Raw genomic sequence first — 22080 nt, forward strand, 5'->3', positions numbered from 1 at the left:
CAAAACTGAACTGAAACCACAGAGTTCCCATACAGTATGTAGCCTTTCCAATTGGCTTCTTTCACTTAGTAATATGGATTTAAGGCTCCTCCATCTCTTGAGAGCTCATTTCTTTTTAGTGCTGGATAATATTTCATTGTATGGTTCTACTGAAGTTTCTCTATCAGTTACTGAAGGGCATCTTGGTTGCTTCCAAGTTTTAGCAATTATGAATAAAGCTGCTGTAAACAGCCATGTGTAGGTTTCTGTGTGGACAAAAGTTTTCAGCTTATTTGGGTAAATAACAAGGAGTATGATTGCTGGATCATATTGTAGAATATGTCTAGTTTTGTAAGAAACTGCCAAACTGTCTTCTGTAGTGGCTGTACCATTTTGCGTCCGCACCACAGTGAATGCGAGTTGCTATTGTTCCACATCCTCGCCGGCATTAGGTATTGTCAGCGTTTTGGATCTTGGCCATTCTAATGTGGCATCTCATTGTCTTATTTGCATTTCCCTAAAGACATATGATGTTGAGCATCTTTTTATATGCTTATTATTTGTTATCTGTGTATCTTCTTTGGTGAGGTATTTGTTCAGATCTTTTGCCCATTTTTAAATTGGGTTGTTTGTTTTCTTATTGTTTAGTCTATGAATTCTTTGTATATTTTGGATAAAAGTCCTTTATCAGATATGGCTTTTGCAGATATTTCTCTTAGTCTGTGACTTGTCTTCTCATTCTCCTGAGGCCTTTACTTTTTGAAACCAGTGAATTTTTATCCCATGAAAACAAATTTTACCTTTGATTTTACCTTGAAAATTCTTGATGTTGTTCAGAAGCGGGTTTGGACAAGAAGGTGAGGGGTAGGGAGTAGCACAAAAGCATTATTCTATTTAGAATCTATTTGGGCCACAGGATTCTGCAGAGTTACCTTCCTGTATAAAGACAAAGTCACTTTGAAAGAAGCGGATACACTCGTCTCCATTAAATGTTTGTTGGATGTTTTGTTCTTCAGTCTCCATCAGTTGGCTTTTGCTGTGTAACTAACCATTCCAAACTTAGTGGCTTCACATAACCATGTATTAGCTCATGATTCTTTAGGTCGTCTGATCAATTCTTCAGCCATAGGGCAACCCTGCTGATCTCTGCTAGGCTCTCTCATGTGTCGGCTGATGGCTGAATGATCTAGAGTGGCCTGACTCATATGTCTGGCAGTTGGCTAGAACACAGCCTGGTGTATCTTAACATTCAGTAAGCTAACCTGAACCTCTTCACAGGATGGCAGCCACAGGATTCCCAAGAGCAGCAAGTGGGCAAGTCCCAATGTGCCAGCTTATTTCATGCCACAGTTTGCATCACATTTGTTAATGTACTATTGGCCAAAGAGAGTCACAAAACCAGCTCAGAGTCAAGAGATGGAGACGCAGACACTACCTCCTGATAGGACCCTCTATAACACACGGCAGTGGAACAGAAACAGGGAAGAAACAAGTTTATGTGTGGCCAGGTAAACAATGGCCTTGTGCTTGATGGCCAGTACATGACTGTATCTAATTTTCATACGTGAATATACTTCTAACTTCCACATACAAAATGCCCATAAAATGGTAACACAGCATCCTGGCAAATTAATTCACATTTTTGGTGGCAAACTCATGTCTCATTTTAGGTATGATTTACAGCAATTTTGATAAGACTTTGAGGATACAAGACAATGGTGGCAGAACCTACCCCAAAAATGCTAGCACAGGTGCATTTATTCACTCACTCAACAACTAATTATCAAACAAATATTTCCTTAAGTGCCTGGGATTCATCAGGAAGAAGATAAACTCCTTGCCTTTGTGGAATCTGTGTTCTAGTGCGGGGGCAGAAAAACAAGCAAGTGCCAATTCGTGATCAATATGCGGAAATGGTAGGACAGGGAACAGAGTGACGGGAGGGTTTTCTAGAGGACCCCAAATAGGGTTGTCCCGTCTCTCTGAGACCATTTTCATTTTCTTGACTTTGGTTTTTTCTTCATTGGTTTGTCCCATGGTAGGGCTCAGTGCAGATGCTGAAGGGGACCCGGCAGTGCATCTGTTATGGCTCTGGTGGATTTATCTCTGGTAGAGCAGGGAGCCCGACAGAGTGGGAGGTGGACTGCAGGACTTGTGGCATTGGACTAATGAACAGCCAGAGGTCTGATCTGTCCTGCAGGCAGGATATTCCAGCTGAAGGTTTCTGGCACCTCAGAAGCCCTATCAGAGATGGGTCCTCAGAGAGCATGCTGTGGGATTAGTGCGATGCAATTTGGTTTAACTAAGAGCAAAGCATAAGGAGGGAGGGCTGAGCAAGAATTGTGGTAGCCATAGCAACATGATACTGACAGTTGAGTCACCACAAAGAGAGTATTGGCCAACTGTGATTGCCCCCAGCACGGCTTGAGAATGTGGCACTTTTGAAGTTACCAGGCAGAGAAAGTCGGGGAGAGAGAAATTCATGGTGTTGAGCTTTTCCCAGCATCCCATGTCTTACCAATCCCTTCCTTAGTGAGTAGGCTGTGACAGCCCAGCACATGGTGTTGTGTGGTTCTGTTCATTGTTGTGTGGTTCTGTTCATTGTTGTGTGGTTCTGTTCATTGTTAGCTAGGACCGTGAAATCACCTTTAATCTCCATTTCCCCCTCTCTTAAGGTTTTGAACCAACCTTTATTCAGAGACCTCTTCTGGGTTTGCATTTTATGATTATCAGTAAGCGGTTGGGAATCCACTGCTGATAGCTGGAGGGGACAAAGCTGACACTTTCGGGTTCCAGAATTCCTGCAGACTGGCTCTCTCCCCAGGTCCCCAACTCCAAAATAAACATCTTTTAATTATACACTTCGGAAAAGCTTTTTTTTTCCCCCAATCCCCTTTCTTTTTTCTAGGTAATAGGTAAGGTGAAAAATCGGAAGGGCTAAAGTTATGATGTAGGATCCCTCATTCACCTCTGATGGTCTAAAGAGAGTAATAAAGTGGCAAGTCCCATTTACTCCCAGAGAGCCTGGTTTTCTCTCTCATCAAAGCTAGTGGGAGGGACCTGGCAAGTCTCTAGATGAAGAAAATGTTTCTTGTTTAATTGTTATCAAACAAAGCTGTTTCTAAGTTGGCCTGGGAGGACCCCCTCACCCTGAAGCAATCAATGTGTGTTTAAGATGTCAGCTTCTGGAGGACAAGAGCCCTGTGCTGTTGCGTACGTGGTCCTGATGAGCAGCTGACAGGATGTGACGGCTTTGTGTTGCTTAACCACAGTCAGAACTGCAGTGCCTGTCCCTGCTATGGGTCAGCGTTGGCCCCAGCCGTCGCCTCTTAGCCTCCGCACGTCTGGCCTCATTACCTTCCCTGTGATTGGGAGCCCTGCATGGTTGCATGCCTTGCCTGGTTCTCATTCTGCTCATGCAGGTGTGTATGGGCAGACACCCCTGATAAAAAGGACGCATGCCATCTCCCGCCCTTCCATCCGGTAGCCCCTTTCTTCTTTCTGCCTTCCAAGTAACTGACATTAGAGAAACCACATGTACCAGGACCAGATCACCCAGCATGTCCCAGAATCCAGGAGAGTGTTATCTTGCACATGCAGGTTTGGTTTTCTTGCCAACTTGGCATTGTGCTTTAGGAGAAGCCAGGGCAACGTCTCAAGCTAGGACGATCTACTCAGTGTGGGTTTTTATCTCTCTCTTCCAGGGCAAGCTGGTGGCACTGCTGGGCCTCACAGTAGGTTATCATAAATTAGACTTCAGGGCTCCAGAGGTAATGCAAGGCCACAGTGTCTGGCCTGGAGAAAATAAGGGCTAGGTGTGCCAGCCCTGAGTGTGGTGACAAATTAGCAACACTCCCCTTCAGCAGTAACTATATCATTGTATCTCTCTCAAATCAAATGTGGTGACTTTCTTTTCTTTTTTTTGAGATGGAGTCTTGCTCTGTCGCCAGGCTGGAGTGCAGTGGCGCGATCTGGGCTCACTGCAACCTCTGCCTTCTGGGTTCAATCGATTCTCCTGCCTCAGCCTCCCAAGTAGCTAGGACTACAGGTGCCTGCCATCATGCCTGGCTAATTTTTGTATTTTTAGTAGAGACGAGGTTTCACCACATTGGCCAGGATGGTCTCGATCTCCTGACCTCATGATCCGCCCACCTCTGCCTCCCAAAGTGCAGAGATTACAGGCGTGAGCCACTGACCCCAGCCACAAATCAAATGAGGTGACTTTCATTACAATTTTCCTCCTAGAGGTTGCCTGGTATGTGGTTCTTCTTAGAATAGTAATAACCCAGTTAGCTTCTGCTGTGTAATAAAGCTCCCCAAAGCTTAGTGAGTTAAAATCATAACCCGCACAGGTCAGCTGGGTGATTTTTCCTTCAACTTTTAGGAAATCGACTAATCTCAGCATATGCCTGCAGGCGCTGATGGGTGGACTGCAGCTAGCAGCTCCAAGATGGCATGTCTCACGTCTGCTGCTTAGCAGGGCCACGGGTCTCTCATTATCCAAAGGCTAGCCTGGGACTGTCCTCATGGCATAGGCAGGGTTCCTGGAGAGTGAGCAGAAACAGCAAGGCCCCTTGAGGCCTAGGTTCAGGATGACTGTAATGTCACATCTGCCATATCCTGTTTGTCACAGCAAGTTCCAAGACCAGCCAAGATTCGAGGGGTGACCAGAGGGACTCTCCTTCTTATGGGAGGAGCTGCCGAGTTGTGTTGATAGTGGCCTGGACACAGGGAGGTCATAATAGACACCATTCTTCCAAACAGTATGTTTCACGTAATAACAACAATTATTTTTATTTCGTTGCGCTCCTAAAAGGCTACCGAGTTTGCTGCCTTTCTTACCTGGTAGAGAAAATCAGGCAAAGATGTGAATTCACCAGCACTGGATGGGTAAAGAGTCTCGGAACTGAAGCTTTTTATGCATTACATGTATTTTCCTCCGCCCCCTTTTCTGCATCTAAGAACTAAGAATTTTCTTTAAAAAAAAAAAAAAAATATTCTCTTTGAACGTTATGAAAGCCTAAGTTATCTAAAATGAGAGGACTGCTCTCTTAGACTCTATTATGTTGTCCTAATTACATATCAGCAAAATGTTTTTCTGGGGCATTGTGTGTAAAACAAAGGAGAAAACAACATCTCTAGCTGGCCAGCGTGCCTGTCCCTCCCTCCCGTGGAGGCCTGGGAGGCTGAGGGTGGGGAAGGCCGGCTGTGCTGGCTGCAGAGGGCCTTGCTCTTTCTTCACAGAGCAGCAGGTCGCCCCTTCTCTTCTCCCTCCCTCCACCTCACCTCCATGGGCTCCACTGGATGGGAACCATGTGCTGCTTCTCCCCACCCTAGACTGGGAGCTCCTGGGGCAGAAGAGGCTTCCCAAGTGACCAAGACAGAGTCAAGCTGACTGAATGTGAGATTCATGGATGAACAGTGGTACCAGGCATAGCCCTGCCCTTTAGCATCCTGAGGGCCATGTGTAGTTTTCTGCAATGCTGCACGCCGTGTTCCAGCATCTGCTTTCCACTTGCTAGGTAGAGGTGAAGTGGCCCTTCTTTCCGGCTTGGCATTCCCCTCCGTCCTCCCTCTGGATCTCCACTTTCCACAGCTGTATGAGAGCAGGACCCTTACCCTCCTCGAGTGCCGCTGTGGCCAGCGTGTGCCGAGCAGGGGCCAGGCAGCCCTGAGAACGCGCCAGCATGCTCTGCCTCCTCTGCACTAACAGCTGCCACCTGTCCTTGCCATCGGCCACTCCCCTCCTGCGGAGTACTGCCTGTGGCCTCCCGAGACCTCACCATCCATCCAGAGACAGTTTCCAGGCTTCTTGTGACTTGCCCTCTTGAGATATTTGATGGCGTGATCAAACTCCCTTCCTATTTTTTTTTTTTTTTTCCTTCAACTTTTAAGTTCCAGGGTGCAAGTGCAGGATATGCAGGCTTGTCTGTGTGCCATGGTGGGTTGCTGCTCAGATCAGGCCATCGCCTAGGTATGAAGCCCGGCATCCATGAGCTATTCTTCCTGGTGCTCTCCCTCCTCCTGCACCTCCGACAGGTCCCAGTGTGTGTCGCCGCCACCATGTGTCCATGTGTTTTCACGTATGTCTGCATCGTTCAGCTCTCCCACTTACAAGTGAGAACATGTGGTGTTTGATTTTCTGTTCCTGCGTTAGTTTGCTGAGGATAACAGCTTCCAGCTCCATCCATGTCCCCACAAAGGACATGATTCGTTCCTTTTTATGGCTGCGTAGTATTATGGACTGGATAAAGAAAATGTGGTACAAACTCCTTCTTAAGCCTGTTTCCCACGCTGGATTGTCCAAGGGCTGATTCCTTCCCACTCAGCCCGTTTTCATTCACCTTCTGCTCACCCCCTCACAAGGAAATCCAGCCCTCAGCCAGCCTCAACCCTCCAGGAGTTTTCACCTACCCTGAGTCTGGCAACACCTCCAAGTGTCTGTCCCCATCCCAGCCCTTTCCTGGCCCTGAGCTATGGATTAGTTTCCTGTTGCAGCTGCAACAAATCACAGATTTAGTGACTTTCAAAACAACGCAAGTTTATGGTCTTATATTTGTTGAGTCAGAAGTCTGAAATGAGTATTAAGGGGCTAAAACCAAGGTGTTGACAGGGCCACATTCTTTGTGGAGACTTTTAGGAGAGAATCTGTTACCTATCGCTGCCAGCTTCTGGAAGCTGCCCATGTTCCCTGGCTCGTGGCCCCTTCCCTGGCTCACTCCAGCCTCTGCTGCTGCCATCACCTCTCTTCCTCTGACTCTGGCCTTCCTGCCTGTCCTTATAAAGGCCCCTGTGATTACACTGGGCACACCTGGATAATCCTGGCTAAACTCTCCATCTCAATATCCTTAGCTTAATCACATCTGCCACATCCCTTTTACCATGTGAAGGGAACATTTTCACAGGCTCCAGGGATTAGGATGTAGACATTGTTGGGGCCGTTATTCTGTCTACCACAGGCTGTTTCATTTAGCTGCTGCCTGGACATTTCTATAGGTTCCTCAAACTCAGTGTGTCTAGAATAGAATTCATTCCCTCTCACTGTCCCTCCCCATCCTGTATGCCCTGGCTCAACAGCTGAGCAGCCATTGCCCAGTTCTCTGAGCTGTTGTCTGGGTGAAACATAATGTAAAATACAAATCCAGCATTGATGGGCACTTGAGTAGTTTCCAGTGTCCTGCTACTGCAGACAGCTCTCCAGTGAATAACTCTGTGCAGTTCTCATTTTTTAATATGTAGGATAAATTCCCAGAAGTGAGATTGTTGGGTCAAAGGGTAAATGTGTTTGTAATTTTGAAAGATACTGTCAAATTGTTCTCCAGGAGGGCTGAATCAATGAGCCCTTCCACTAGCAATGTACAAGAACGCATGCTTCCCCACAGCCTTGGCAACAAAGTGGGTTGCCCAACTTGTGGGTTTTTTACCAGTTCAATAGGTGAAAAAATAGTATCTCAGGATAGTTTTAATTTGCATTTCTCTCATGAGATTCTGCATTTCTCTCATGCGCTTAATGGATGTTTGAATTTTCTGTGATCTCTCTTCATATCTTTGGCCCTTTTAGATTTTGGACTATTGGATTTCTTCAATTCTTACAAGCCCTTTTTTTGTCTGTAATATGAGCTGCAAACATTTTTCCATTTTGTCATTTGTCTTTTATATCATGTGAGTTTTTATATAACCAAATTTGTCATTTTTATTTTTCGGTTTCTGGATTCTAAGTTATTTAGAAAGGCCTTCCAGTGTTCCCTTTAAACATTAAAATAATAACATTTTATTAAATGAGGGGGATTGGACACAGGCATCTATTTCTTTTCTGAAAAATCCCCGTGAAATGAAACTAAAGGAATGACATAATTAGATAGATACAGGCAATTCTCATATTCTCGGATTCTGTATTTGCAAATTCATCTGCTTACTAAAATTTATTGTAACCCCAAAATCAATACAAATGGCATTTTGTGGCCATTTGCGAACATGTGCACAACAGCAAAAATTTTGAATTGCCTACTTCTAGCTAAGGTCAAACAAGGTGATATTGTGCCTGGTTTCAATGTTCATACTAAAAGCAAGTGTCCTTTTTGTGATAAACATAGTGCCACATTTTTCATGTTTTTGTGCTTTTTGTTGGTGATTTAGCTGTTAAAAATAGCCCCTATGCATAGTTGAATGAAGTACTGTTGTCTAGTGTTCCTAAGTGCAGGAATGCTATGATGTGCTTTACAAAGCAAATACCAGTGGTAGGTAAAGTTTGTTCAGGCATGAGTTATAGTGCTGTTGGCTGCAAGTTCAATGTTCGTGAATCAACACTATCTATTAAACAAGGTTATATATTGATCAGTTTGCAAAAATGTTGCGACCAGAGGCTTCCAAGACCCTAACCCTATATTTCTCTTATGAGCAATGGTTCAATGTTCACTAATGCACTGTTCACAATGACTTTATACAATATAGCTACTAAGAATAATGAGGTTCAATTTTAGATAGGTAGGTAGGTAGGTAGATAAATCGATGCCCACAAGAACAAAAATATTAGAAGAAGATAAAGTAGAAGATGAGTGATTTCAACAAATTTTTAGAAGATAGAAAGTAGATAGAGGAATCTAACTAATTTAGCAAAATGGAGGAAGCTACAACCTGGATGAGAAGGGTGCCATTTGTCTCTTGCAGAACCCAAGAAAAGCTCTGGTTTTCAAAGCATAAGTCACCATGTGATAGGAGGTTGGGGGATGGGAGGTTGGGGGATGTGAACTGCAGAGCTGAAAACCAGGGCATTGGTTTAAAGTCCTAACATGATGTGGTAGGATCCCTAGTTCCCCATCTCTGTCATATGCAACCTAGGAACTGTAGAGATAAAGTAGGTATCAGAAGAAACCACTTAGAGAGATAAAATAAATGCATCCATGAAGCAAAAACAAGATGCTGTTAAGAAGCAATCAAAAGAGAAGAAAGAGGTTTTGGATCTTAAAAATAGGGCAGCAGAAAATTTTAAAAATATAATATTTTGGAAGACAATCTCTCAGAAAGCAAAATGAAAAGAGAAGAAAATTGTGGGGGAAGGAATAAAATTAAAACATCTATCACACATTTTGATTAATACCAGGTCCAGAAAAAAAAGAAGACAGAAAATGGAGGGGAGAAAAGTTGTCAAAAGGGGGGAAAAAACACTTTTCAGAACCGAAGGACAAGAATCTTCAGATTGCAAGGCCATCAGGTGAACAATCCTTTGGGTAAAAAAGACCCACACCAAAGCACGTTGTCATGAAATTTTGGAACTTCTAGGGGAGAAAAAAAAATCCTAAAAACTTTCAAAGCAACACAACAGGTTACAGTTAGAGTATTAGTAATCAGAATAGATTATCTCAATAGCATTGCTGACATCTAGAAGCTACCAGAGGTACTTTCAAAATTTTGACAGATAAATCAATTTCAGCGCAGACTTCTGTACCTAAACTGTTATTTAAGACAAAGGCATTTTTAGAAATGCACAGATTCAGATGACTTCTAGGGCATTGTTGCCTAGAGAGTCACTAGAGGATGTGTTCCTGCAAAATGAGAAGGAAACCAAAAAAAGAGAACATACTAGCCATAGACACTAATTTAGGAAGAACCCAGGCATGGAAAGCAGCCAGACCAGATTGGAGCAAGGGTTCAGAAATGATGTCTCCAGTGGGGAAAAATGGAACTAATGTATTTAGGATCTTGGAATATTTATTGATGGCCATTAAATAGAGGTATTGCAACATGTGGGATGAATTAGTGACGGGTTCATGTACAACCAGGAAGATGAAAACAATTGAGGTAATAATTAACTCCAGGAAAAATAGAGGGTTATATAAAAAAGAAGGCACGGTCATAGTGCGTAATTTGACCCAGCATTGAGCAATATTTGCAAAACTGTGATAACACAAACACTGACTTTTGATTTACTTTAAATTACAAAATAACCATTTGAAGCACAAAGAAAAAGGAAATAAGAAATGTATGTGGGAGCACTAAACCTTTATTTCCCATGGTAGAACATTAGGATACCTAAAATTGATAAGTAAAATAAGAGTAGTATCAGCACACCCTGCCAGTAATTTGTGGGCATTAGTGTTTTGGTAGCAATTTTACAAAAGAGGCAGAGGTAGTTTTTGTAGAACTCTTCCTTACACACCCTAACTGGTGAAAGGCAAGGGCTCAATCCTGTGGATGTCAGGAACAGAGGCAAACTGTCCCCAGTCACTGTTTTCAGGTATGGAGACCACCCCAGATGTGGTGTCAAGCACCTTTCAGACAAGGGAAATCAAATTCCTGTCTTCATTTACAATCATGTATAAAGAGCAACATATTTTCTTTCAAACTCCTTTTCTCCCAGATTGCTTCCCAGAAGAAACACAGGAGAAAAGAAGAGCAAACTGACATTCAGAATACAAACTTTCTCACTGGACCAATTTATGAATTCCTAATTATTTCCCTGCATGGAGGATCTTTAAAATGATCAAAAGACAAATGCATTTCTTAGTAAACTCTACATTCTGTTGTCCTAATTTTTGGAGGGTAAAGAAAGGTTGTGTAGGATGTCTATTTCTTTAGTTGATTTGCAATCACTGGAGAAATTATAGGGAACAAAGGAAAAAAGAGCCATAAATACAAATGAATTCCTTTTATACGAGTTGAAAAACCACAGGATAGTCTCCATTTTTTAACACTCCAGGTGTGATCGGAGATTACGTATCCACCACAGGAGAGTGGAGAGTTAATTAAAATTTTTGCTCCTACTCAGAGAAAGAAATGTCTTTTTGTTTGATAAGCAGGCTGGCTTTTGAGTGCTGTTGGTGCTTTCTTCTCTCCTCACTGGAGTGTCACAAAAAAGCAGATCAAAGAAAGCCCTCCATCGGGATATGTTTCCTACCACCTTTCTTAGCTAATGGACTTAAAAGTGTCTTTCACTGACAGGCTCATCTCGTATTTTAGAAATGCCATCTCTTTACTATATTGATAAATATGCAAAAGGGCTATGATAGATGCTTATGGAAAATCACATTTAACATTAATTAAGCCAAGACCATCCCAGATAGTTGGAGTGGGAGAGTCTGGCAGAGTGCAACATCTCACCCCTACCATTTGTATTTTACTTGTCAACGCACCATGTGATGGCCAGAAATTAACACGTGAGATTGAACCTTCAGCTCTCTCAAGCAGGGGTACGTTTTGTTGTGTTTTCCCTTTTGCTTTTGGTCTTTATGATTCGGTACCCTCTGGCTGACATCTCCTACCCTGAAGGGAAAAAAATGTTTGGGAGAAATCCCGCTGTTTTTTTCTTTAAGAGAGTGACAAAATGAAATAAAACGGAGCAAAATAGAAGCAGCCGGTTTGCAGTCTGTCTAAGCAGGCGGGTTGGGCTGCAGCAGGGGTCGTTCATTGTCTCGCAGCTCTGGGTGCCCACAGAGAAAACCCGGCCTGGGATGCAGCCACCAATAAAAGGACTCCATTCTGCCACTCAGGGCTTTGTGAGGCGCCAAAGCTTGTCCTGGTTGCCATGGCTACTGTCTGATTGTGGCGGGTTTGTCACAGTGCTTGATAAAGTGGGAAGGTTATTCTTGATAGGCCCAAGTAATCATAACCTCGCAAAGCTTAAGAGTGTGGATTTAAAATTGTTTTTCCTCCTCTCTTTAAACTGGGAATATGGGGATGGGGGCAGGGATTCTCAGGATAAAGCAACCTCAGGGCTCCTTCAGCAGGGGGTGAGCGTGACACCCAGCAGGAGGAATACAGGCTGTGCTCATCTGGAAGGGAGGCATGCGTGTGCCTGGAGGCCAGGCAGAAAGGATGGTTACAACTGCTGGGCCATCTCTGGCCTGATAGGGGTTTCAGGGAAGGGACCAGAATGGCATTCTCTCCTGGCCCCTCCTGTAAACAGATTATTCTTGTACTCTCTCCTTTCCTCCCTTCCCTCCTCCTTTCCCCCTTCCTTTACTAAGTTTCCTTTTTCCCTTTCCCCTTCTCCACTTCTGCCCTGTCTCAGTCCACTTGTGCTACTATAACAGGATACCTGAGATCAGGCAATTTATATAAAGGACAGACAGTTCTTGGCTCCTGGTCCTGGAGGCTGGGAAGTCCAAGGTCGAGGGCCTGGCACCTTGTGAGGGCCTTCTTGCTGCGTCATCCCATGGCAGAGGGGCAGAGAATGGGGGAGAGAGCAGGAGACTGAACTTGTAGCCTCAAGCCTTTGCCTGAGTTGGCATTAACCCATTCACAAGAGTGGAGCCCTTCTGACCTAAACACTCCCATGAGGCCTCACCATTCAATGTCGTTGCATTGGGGATTAAGTTTTCAACACATGGAAACTTTTTGGTGGACACATTCAAACCTTAGCACTTTCCTTCTTTTCTCCCCTTGCTCCGTCCATTCCCTTGCAGTGCAGCAGAATTTCTAACAGAGCTGATCCTTTAAAAAAATTTTTTTTTTCTCACATGGAGAATGATGGGAACAGTTAGATTTGAGACAACAGCTGATACATTCTGGCCACAGAATTACAGACTTTTCTTTTGCCAGGAGGGACCTACATGATTACCTAGGCGGTTGTTCTCAGACTTAGCTGTATCAGGACTACTGGGAAGGGCTTTTTAAAACACAGATTCCGGGGCCCTACTCCCAGAGTTCCTGATTCATCAGGTCTGGGATGGGGCCCTGTGAATCTGGGCTTCTAACAAGTTCCCAGGGGATACTGATGCTGCCGGCTCGGGGCCCATGCTGTGGGAACCACTGACCTAGGCCAGTACCCATTTTTATACAGCTGAGGAAACTGAGGCTGCTGAGGCATAAGTTAGTCGCCAAGGGTTCAGGTGACTTGATAGCCACTCTGGAACTGGTGTCCAGTTATAGAAGCTTTAAAAGCCATTTGAAGAGGCAGGGTAGGTAGGTTGTTCCTCCTCTCCCTTCCATCCCACTCACCCAGGGTATCCAGATGAGCTGGTTTTGTTCCCCAAGGGCTGCCAGCAGGATAGCCACTCACCACACATGGCCACCTTCTGGGTGGAGCACTCCAGACCATAGTCATGTGTGCTGCCTCTGAGTTAAGCCAACCACAGACCTTGGCACTCTAGGCCTGGCTTTGCCTTCTAATTTTTGTCCCAGGAAGCCTGCTTTGACTGTGGCTGGGATCTCTCCCACCTCTGCTGGCATTCACAGTCTCATGGCCCTGCCAGAGAGCCCTTAGGTTTTCAGTTCCTGGCATGTTTGTGCTGTTGCCTCTGCTAGCCTGTGAACTCCAGGGGCCAGGGCTGTGCCTTTGCACCCATCATGGCTCTAGAGTACCTGATAAATGAACTTTGTGGGCATATAGGGTGGAAGGAATCTGGACACATGATTGCGATTTTCGGAAGCCAACTACAAGAAGCCAAACTATGAGGGATGGGGAGTCCAGTTACACACAGGGCAGGGGTGGGGGCTCCACTTTCAGTGTTAGTGAGGAGCCCAGAGTAAGAAATGAGGCCTGCTGCAGTGAGAATGCCTACAGAGGTGGAAGCCAGTGCAGGGGCCTCACATCAGGGCTCTCTCCCTGTGCCAGCAGGGGGCTGAGTTTTTTAACTGAAAGACAAATGTTAGTTCCCCCAGATCCTAATTTGAAATAAAACATGGCAGCATTCATTTATCCCTGCAAGGCGGGGCACATAACACAGGCAAAGCGGCTGCTGTGTGTGCACACACGTGTGGATGTGCATGTGTGTGTTGCTACTGTGGCTGGACACAAATGACTTGATCATTTGTCAAATGTAAGTTAACTCCTCACAACACACTCTGAACTCATCCAGAGCAGCACGTGTAGCTACATGCCCTGGATACCGCTCAGGGGCGCAACCATTAGGCTTCGTCAGTGAAACTCACAGGAGGCTATTTGTCCAGATGAGAATCAAACAAAATTAATGGATTAATCTTTTGGCTCTAATTCCTTGCTGACATCACATACTGAAATGGGGCCCAGATAGAAATCCCATGTTGGCAGTTTGACTCCAAACTTTTAAAGTCTTCAGCAAGCATCGGAGCAGGAGCCTCTGAGCGGCCGGGCACCGCCACTTCTTCTCTGCGTTGCTGGATCGGCAGATAGAATAGTCCCCTCTCATTGCTTGGGAGTTGGCTTGTGGCAGCAGCAGCCCTAATGCTGGCCTTGTTCCCCCAGGGTGTCGAAGTGCAGACAGACTACGTGCCCCTGCTGAACTCGCTGGCGGCCTATGGCTGGCAGCTCACCTGTGTGCTACCAACTCCCGTCGTCAAGACTACCAGGTAACAATAACAGTAATCATTAGGATTCTATTGAACACTTCCTCTGTGCTAGTCACTGTTCCTAATGAGCACCTCATGTCTATAAATTATTTAATCCTGTGCAAGAGGCTGGTAGTTACGTAAACTCTCCCACTGGGAAGCAGCAGAGCCAGAATTTTGCATTCTTAACCACCGTCACTCAGGAAATTCCCCTGCACCCCTCTTCCCACACAGGGGGCTCTGTGAGTCATTACTGCCCAGCATGTCAAAGATGGGCTGCTCAGACTGAGGGGGTTCAGAGCCTCCAGTGCAAAAGAAATTCAGCACCTACTATGTGCCTTGTGCTAGGCTAGGTAGGCACTTTATATATAAATATCTCAGTCCTCAAAAAGAAAAGAAAAATCCTGTGAGGTAGAATTGTATTATTATTAAACCCATTTTGCAGCTGAGAAGAGTGTGGCCAGGGAGGTTGAGGGACTTGCCCAAGATCACGGCACTGGTCACCAGCTCCACAAAGGGACTGTACAGGCCTGCCTTTCAGGCCTTGCTGCGGCATTCCTATAATTTCAGGTTCATGCTCATTTGTCCACTCTCAGATCTGCTTACGTTCCCTTGAGCCCAGTCACAGCAACCATAAAAGGCCCTCCATCTATATGTCGGGCTTACTATCCAAATTAGTCCTGCCCTGTGGGGCTGTAAGCATGAATATGATTCCCACTTTGCAGATGAGGAAACTGAGGCTAGGGGAGGCTTGGTCACATACTTAAGGCTACCCACCAGTAAGTGGCAGAAACTGGGCCTAGAACCTCAGTCTGCAGAGTCAGGCACTTTTCCTGGAGCAGGCCGCCTCTCTGCTGACCAGTAGGGATGCCCCCTCACTGTGGCTCCCAGAGCTCCACATTCTCCAAGCCCTACTGCATATTCACGACTGCAGAGTGATGGACAGCCTGGGCAAGGCTGGCGACCAGGGTGATTGAGAGTGCAGAATCCTGGTGATAACTGATGTCTTTCCTAGTCCCTCCTCTGGCTCACCAGGATCCTCAGATTCCACATTAGGTCACAGTGGGTCAGTGCACCAGGGGGAGCCAGTCTGTGGCCACTTTTAAGCCCCTTGGCCACTGGAAACCACCGTGTTCTCTCTCAGCCAAGACTTCAACAGGCATAGGGCAATGCAGTGGTGTAGAAAGAACCCTGGATTTGGGGCCTGAAGATTTGAATCCAAGTCCTCAGTCTGCCACTTACCGTGTCATGTTGGTCAAGTGACGGTAGCTTCTCTGAATTAGTTTCCTGGTCAGTTTCCAGAGGACAAGACTCATAATGAGAATGTATTTGAATGTGAAGGCCCAGCTGGTTCTGAGCCATCTAAGCCCAGGGACTACAGACAGGTCTGTCTGTCTCAGACCTTCACATCTGCTAAATAATCCTTCCTAATCCTCCAACTCCCTGTTCCTTAAACGACCACTTACGGTGGAATGGAGAGTGCATGGAACTGGGCAGATCTGTGTCTGAATCCTCACTGTGTGATCTCCAGCCTGCCGGAGCTGAGCTCTTGTTTCCTTCTACGAAAGTGGTAGTTGGATTCTGTGGAGCATTGAGGTGAAGCTTAAATGAGCCATTATGTGTGAAATCACCCAGCCCAGCCGCTACACAAAATAGGTGCAGAGCAAATATTAGTTCTTTCCCTCCTTTTTCTTAGAGACTGTGTAGCTGAATGCAGTAACATGTAAAGACACTTACTTACAAACCAGAGATTTAAGAATTGCAAATTAAAACCACAATGATATATAGCCTCACACTGATTGGGATGGCTACTATCAAAAAGACAAAAGACAAGTGTTGGCAAGGTAGAGAAAAGAGAACCCTTGTACACTGTTGGTGGGACTGTAAATTAATATAGCCATTATGGAAAATAGTACAGAGGTTTCTCAGAAAACTAAAGATAGACTTAGCACATGATCCAGTAATCCCACTCCTAGGTATATATCCAAAGGAACTGAAATCAGTATGCAGAAGAGGTATCTGCATTTTCATGATCCTTGCAGCAATATTCACAACAGCTAAGAAATGGAAGCAGCTTAGGTGTCCTTCATCAGACAGATGGATAAAAAAAAAATGTGATATGTATACACACACACACACACACAACGGAATACTATTCAGCCTTCAAAGGGGAGGGTTGGGGACATTCTGTTGTTTGTGACAAGGATGAGCCTGGAAGACATTATGCTAAGTGAAACAAGCCAGGCACAGAATGACATACCTTATACTCTCTCTTGTATGTGGAATCTAAAAAGGTTGAACTCATAGAAGTAGAGAGTCGAATGGTGTTTACCAGAGGCTAGGGAGGGGGGCGGATGGGCAAAGGAGAGATGCTGATCAAAGGGTACAAAGTTTCAGTTAGGAGGAATAAGCCTTGGTCATCTATTGCACAGAATGGTGACTATTATAAACAATAATGCCTCGTATATTTTACAATTCCTAAAAGAGTAGCTTTTAAATGTTTTCACCACAAAAAATGCTAAGTATGTGAGGTGATGGATTTGTTAAGTAGCCTGATTTAATCAGTCCACATTGTAAACATATATCAAAACATCACACTCTACCCCATAAATATACAATTATTATTTGTAAATTAAAAATAAAATACAAAATCATCAGAAGGGTGGAAGCAGGGAAAAAAAACACGGTGATCTTCTTTACAATATGTCTATCATCTTTAAAGGCAGCTCCGGGGTCCTGCCTTCCTGGGAAGAGAGTATTCACTGTATTGTAAGAGACGAGCTGCCCCTCCCTCGCCTGTTTTGTTCATGTGAGCCAGAGTTGGTTAACAGGCACTGCCTTGCAGGGCCTGCCTGGTGCTGCGCAGTCTTTGCTGTGCCTGCAGGAGTCATGCATGGCTGAGACCCTGGGTGCAGCCATGACCTCTGCCCACAGTCCTGTAGCAGCTGGAGGGCTGAGCTCATCACCCAGGTCCTTATCTACCTGCCCATCATTACCAGAGACAGATGTGGAAGAGGCTCCTGCCCCTTTGAAGATCCACTGAAGCAGCCAGTGTGTCCTCATTTGGCCAAGATGCTGTTACTTCCCATTAAGAGAATGGGCATGTCCAGCTAGGAAGCTCACTTTGTAGGGATACCCACAAAGCTTCTGTTGGGCATCTGAGGTAGCCCCTTGGAAGCAAGGCTGGATGCCTGGGCATGGGAGAGTAGAGCAGGCGCCTCTTGACGTCTAACCTGTCATAATCCCGGGGGTGGTCTGCTTTGACGAAATTAGGGATGGCAACATCTGCGTCAGGTTTTGGGTTCCTCTAAGGCATAAAGTGGCTCATTCTCAGCTCCGTGTGTTACAGTGAGGGGAGTGTATCCACCAAGCAAATTGTCTTTCTTCAGAGACCGTGTCTACCTCAGAAAATCAAGAAGAAGGAATCGAAGGTAAGAGACTCTGATGGCCTTCCTAGGTTTTCCTCAGCAGGGCTTCATCTTCAGTGGATTTTCTGCAGCATTTGAGGGGGTAGCCTGCTCTAGCTTACAAGGGCTCGCAGAGCCCAAGGAACACCTGAGCCCCTGGCAACCTGAATCACATTGCAGGCTGCTAACACGGGACAGCCAAGGGGGCTGGAGTGCCTTGTCTGCCACTGTCCTGCTGGGCAGGCCAGAAGGATGGAGGAGAGAGGCTCTTCTGGAGGCTCCAGCCTGCCAGATATTCCCACTAGGATGAAAAGAAGGGCACAAAGTCAGTTGCAGCCTGACCACAGCGTGGGGATGGCTTGAGTTCATGGCCAGCTTCTTTATGTCTTAATTTCATTACCAGCTAGTTGGAGCTCTGGCCTGCCCTGTTAAGATTCCTTAGGACATTAAAAGTGTGGTGACCTGGGCAGAGAGACCCTGCCAGAATCTCTTCATGACAGGCCTAGACCCAAAGCCCTCCGTGTGACAGCTGGTGATGCTAGCCGTGGCCGGTGGCAGCAAGTCCTCAGGCCAGGCTGTCCTCAGAGATGCCCAGGGCCCTTGCCCACCTCTCTGGACTCTGAACTACCCTAGAAACACAGTCGCAGAGACTGGCCTTCTCAGAGAGTCTTCTCTGTGATTCCTGAAGGTGAGCACAAGGGCTGTACGAGGTGCAAGTGTCGGCAACCCTTGTGCCAGATGATTCTGATGCTTCCCACCCCGCCCTGAGCAGTCTGTGCTGCTTTTCCTGAGGATGTTTTCACCAGTTGCTGGGGAAGAAGCCAGTGAGTCGAGTGGACCCACCAAAGCCTGAGTCAGGCATCACCTGGATTCAGCTCACTGTTCCTTTGATGGCCGAGGCCACATTCTTGGCAGGGCCTGCCTGAGCTGCTCGGCTCCTCACTCTTGGCATCACCCCTGCGTTCCTCACGCTTGGTTCCTCGTGTTCTTTGGACACAGAGCCCTGGGAAGGAGCATCAAGCAAATGAACAGATTGGAGCAGCCCCTCACCAGCCAACAACTCCAGGGGGAGCCCACTTGTGGAAGGAGTGCCAAGGCAATGGTGACTTGAAGCCAGATGGGCTGGAGTGTGGAGGAAGGTCTTTATCCAGGCTCTGAAGGTGTAATGTGACAGGTGATGGCACAGTGGACCAGAAGGCAACTGCCAGCCCACCATCAACCACCAGGAGCAGGCAGCCACCAGCTGGAAGATGGATCGGCTGCAGAGCGCTGTCAGTTTCAGCTCAGTCACAGGCTCACAGGGACTGCGTGCATTCAGCAAGTGCGACATTCAACACGCAGCGCACATGAGGGCCCCTGTCAGATGCTGCCGGACACCCGCTGCAGCCTTACAGAGGGGAGATGGTGCCACCTTTGCCTAACAGCTTCCTGATGGTGGGGCACACAGATTCCAAAGGAGAGACACGTGGTTGGATGGTGGTGTGAAGGTCATGGCATCGCATGCAGGGGGACAAATCAGTGGAAACTTGAGTAGGCAGGGAGATTTTAGAGGTAGATTTATAAAAGCTGTTGTAATAAGGTAGAACTGACTTTCCTCAGGGAAAATTCAGAGAGGACGGGACTCACTGTTTTTGCAGTCAGTAAAAACTTCTCATCCCCAAGCAGCTGTACTCATCTGGGTGGGCTGCTTTCTCTTTCCATGTACCTAATGATTTCCTGCCTCATTCCAAGACTGTAGGTGACTGGTGTGGAGCACTTGTTGTACACAAGACCCTCTGGGTCACCTCACAGATACGAGTCCTCCAGAGAGGGGGCTTCACAGCCAGACTCCTTGGAAGAATCTTCTGCACTGGGTGTCCCCTCCTCACTCCTCAGCTGACATGGGTCAGCATCCTGCTCCCACAGGCCTGTGTCCCCTGGTGACCGAGTCACTCCATCTAGTCCTCATCATGCGTGAGCTCTTGCAGCCCTGATGCTGGGACCACCCCCAATCCCTGAAGCAGCTTTCTCTTGGTTCTTTCCCACCTCATTCTCCTGGTTTCCCACTAAGTTCCTCAGGGTTCAGACCCAGCCCCATTTCTCCCTTCACTCTTGCCTCTTCCTTAGAAAATCTCTTTTACCACCTCTGTGCCAGTGACCATTCCGCCTGCATTTTCAGCCCTCACTGTGCCCCAAGACTCCAGCTCCATCCATGCTGTGGCTCGAGCAAACCTATGACTCTCCCCCTCCCCATACCTGGCCCACCTGGCCCACTGCCACCCTATCTAGAGGAATGGCATCACCCCTTAGGGGCTGTCCCTGCTGACCCTCCCCTCTCCTTCCCCTATATTCAATCTATCCTTAAGACCCATCTGTGTTAGGTCCCAGAGGCTCTGGAATCCCTCCACTTTTCTCTACCATCACTCGCCTCGGCTATTGCAGTCTCCTAATAACAGATCTCCCCTCCAAATAGGTTCTCTATTCAGAGCCCAAGTGATCTGTTAAAAAGGCAACTTGAATCCTGTCATCCCACTGCTCAAAGGAGTTCAGGTTTTGTATGACTCTGAAGACAAAGATGGAAATCAGTACTGTGGCCTTCAAGGCCCCAAGGGATCTGGCCCTTCTTACCTCCTCTGCCAGCCTCCCATTCTCTGTGGCCTCCAGCTCCTCCGTGGCCTCCAGCTCCTCTGTGGCCTCCAGCTCTTCTGTGTCCCCTCTACCAAGGACACTCTCCTCCTTTCTAGCTCTACTCGAGCATCCTTTTCTCAGGATAGTGCTGTCTCCTTTTATACCAAACCAGACTCCTTTGTACTACACTGGAAAAGAACCACGTTCTTCTCCTTCAGAGCTCTCCTCTGGGCTTTTAGTTATTTGTGATCATTATTTTATCCTTTCCAGACAGAGTCAGACATAATCTCCACAAGAGCAAAGACCTTTTTCCTGTTAAGAACTTTTAATTGGTGCTCAACAGATACTTGTTGAATCAGTGAATGAGTAATCAACTTCTGAGCGAGGACATACGTAGTATGTCCAGCATTACAACTTAAGAAAATTGCAAGACTGGCACAACAAGGATGTGGCATATTTAGTCCTCTTTCAATCAGCAACATGGACAGAATTTTCTAATCAAGACTTTTCAGCACTGGAAAGAAACCTCTGTGTACGTGTATGTGATTTTCAAGGCAAATATTAAACTCCTTCAAAGGGAGGAGGTGATTTCTACGATTCAGGGGAAGACTTCCTTCCAGCTCAACTACTTGAAGTGGGCACATAATGGGCAGGTTTTAAAATATGCAAATTATATCCATGGGCTCCTGCTGACATGGAACTCTGGACACACACTGCTGTAAAGTGAAGGGTTTCTTTTTTTCTTTTAGACAGTTATGTCTGAATTGGGCAGCTAATTGGATTTGGTGACACACCCAACTGCCACAGATGCTCTGGCTTGGGAAGGCCAACTCGGTGCAGCCTGTTTTATCTGCGGCTTGCTGGTTAAGCTCAGAGACTCCCCCGGTCCTGCTCAAAACATGGAGTCCATTCCCCAGGCTGGACTGCCTGCCTTTAAGTGGTGTGGATGTTAGACCTCACCTCGGAGGCTCAACTGAAATCTGGCACACTCCAGGCCTCCTCTTGCTTTCTGAGACGTCTCCTTTTTGAATTGCTGGGATCTGAAACAGTTTTTGCTGTTTGTTTTCTACTGTTTGTGTTCTCGTTTTGTATTGTATCAGGAGATCAACAAGATGTCATCTTCTACAGGAAACTGGATATGGCCAGGCATCCAGAGGAAACTATGGAAGCTCTGTTGTTTATTTAGCAAGAGCAGCCCCTGAGAGAGTATCTGGGCTCCTATTACATTGGAAGGTCGAGCACGTGGTGGAACTGTCCTCAGTAGTACACTGCACAACAGCAGAGGGCGCTACTCACATGAAATACAGTATGAATGGGGCCCTGGAGGTGTGCACCGCAGCCCTGGAGGCAGAGACAACCATTTTAGAGATCAGTAACTTGAAACTCTGATTCATAACCTGCCTAAGGACTGAGAGCTAACAAGTGCCAGCACTAGGATTTGAACCTATACAAGAATGCTTTGACATTTTGGCATTTAAGGCCTCTTAGCCAAAACAATCACCACTTTTTTGGCAACAGTAAAACTTCCTCTGACTTCCCTGAGAGCCGACTGCCTCTCGGAGTACTGTATTACACAGGTAGGCTTCACTGGTCTTTTTCTGAAGACATGTAAAATGATATAAAATGTGAAGAAGCTCTGACTGTTTTAGAACATCCATTAAAAAAAAAAAAAAAAAGGAGAGACTCTTACATTTGAGCTGGAATAGCAACAGCAGCTGCCTAGCAAGGGCAGCAGTTATGAACCATAACACGGTGCCTGGAAACTATGGAGGCTGGGTGGAGGTAGCCACGGTCATGCTGAGGGCTAAAATCGGTGGCCTCCTCTGGTGGGTTTGGAGCCTTG

At 46.2% G+C, this 22080-nt stretch overlaps 2 protein-coding genes across 8 annotated transcripts in view; one reads left to right on the forward strand and one right to left on the reverse strand.

Annotated features, from left to right (window-relative positions):
• Positions 1-22080, forward strand: part of RFTN1 (raftlin, lipid raft linker 1) — a 204481-nt gene that overhangs the window by 179269 nt on the left and 3132 nt on the right. For all 6 annotated transcript variants that reach the window (XM_023207354.2, XM_023207349.2, XM_023207351.2 and 3 more), the window contains 2 exons: positions 14141-14244; positions 17573-17654. In XM_023207354.2, coding sequence (XP_023063122.1) covers positions 14141-14244; positions 17573-17654 — 186 coding nt within the window. The remainder of the gene's footprint in view (positions 1-14140; positions 14245-17572; positions 17655-22080) is intronic.
• Positions 16536-22080, reverse strand: part of OXNAD1 (oxidoreductase NAD binding domain containing 1) — a 63457-nt gene continuing 57912 nt past the window's right edge. For both annotated transcript variants that reach the window (XR_002730698.2, XM_023207356.2), the window contains one exon: positions 16536-21578. The gene's annotated coding sequence lies outside the window, so the exon portion shown is untranslated. The remainder of the gene's footprint in view (positions 21579-22080) is intronic.

This window comes from Piliocolobus tephrosceles, chromosome 2, assembly GCF_002776525.5.
Source record: "Piliocolobus tephrosceles isolate RC106 chromosome 2, ASM277652v3, whole genome shotgun sequence".
In the NCBI taxonomy this organism is placed as follows: Eukaryota; Metazoa; Chordata; class Mammalia; order Primates; family Cercopithecidae; genus Piliocolobus; species Piliocolobus tephrosceles.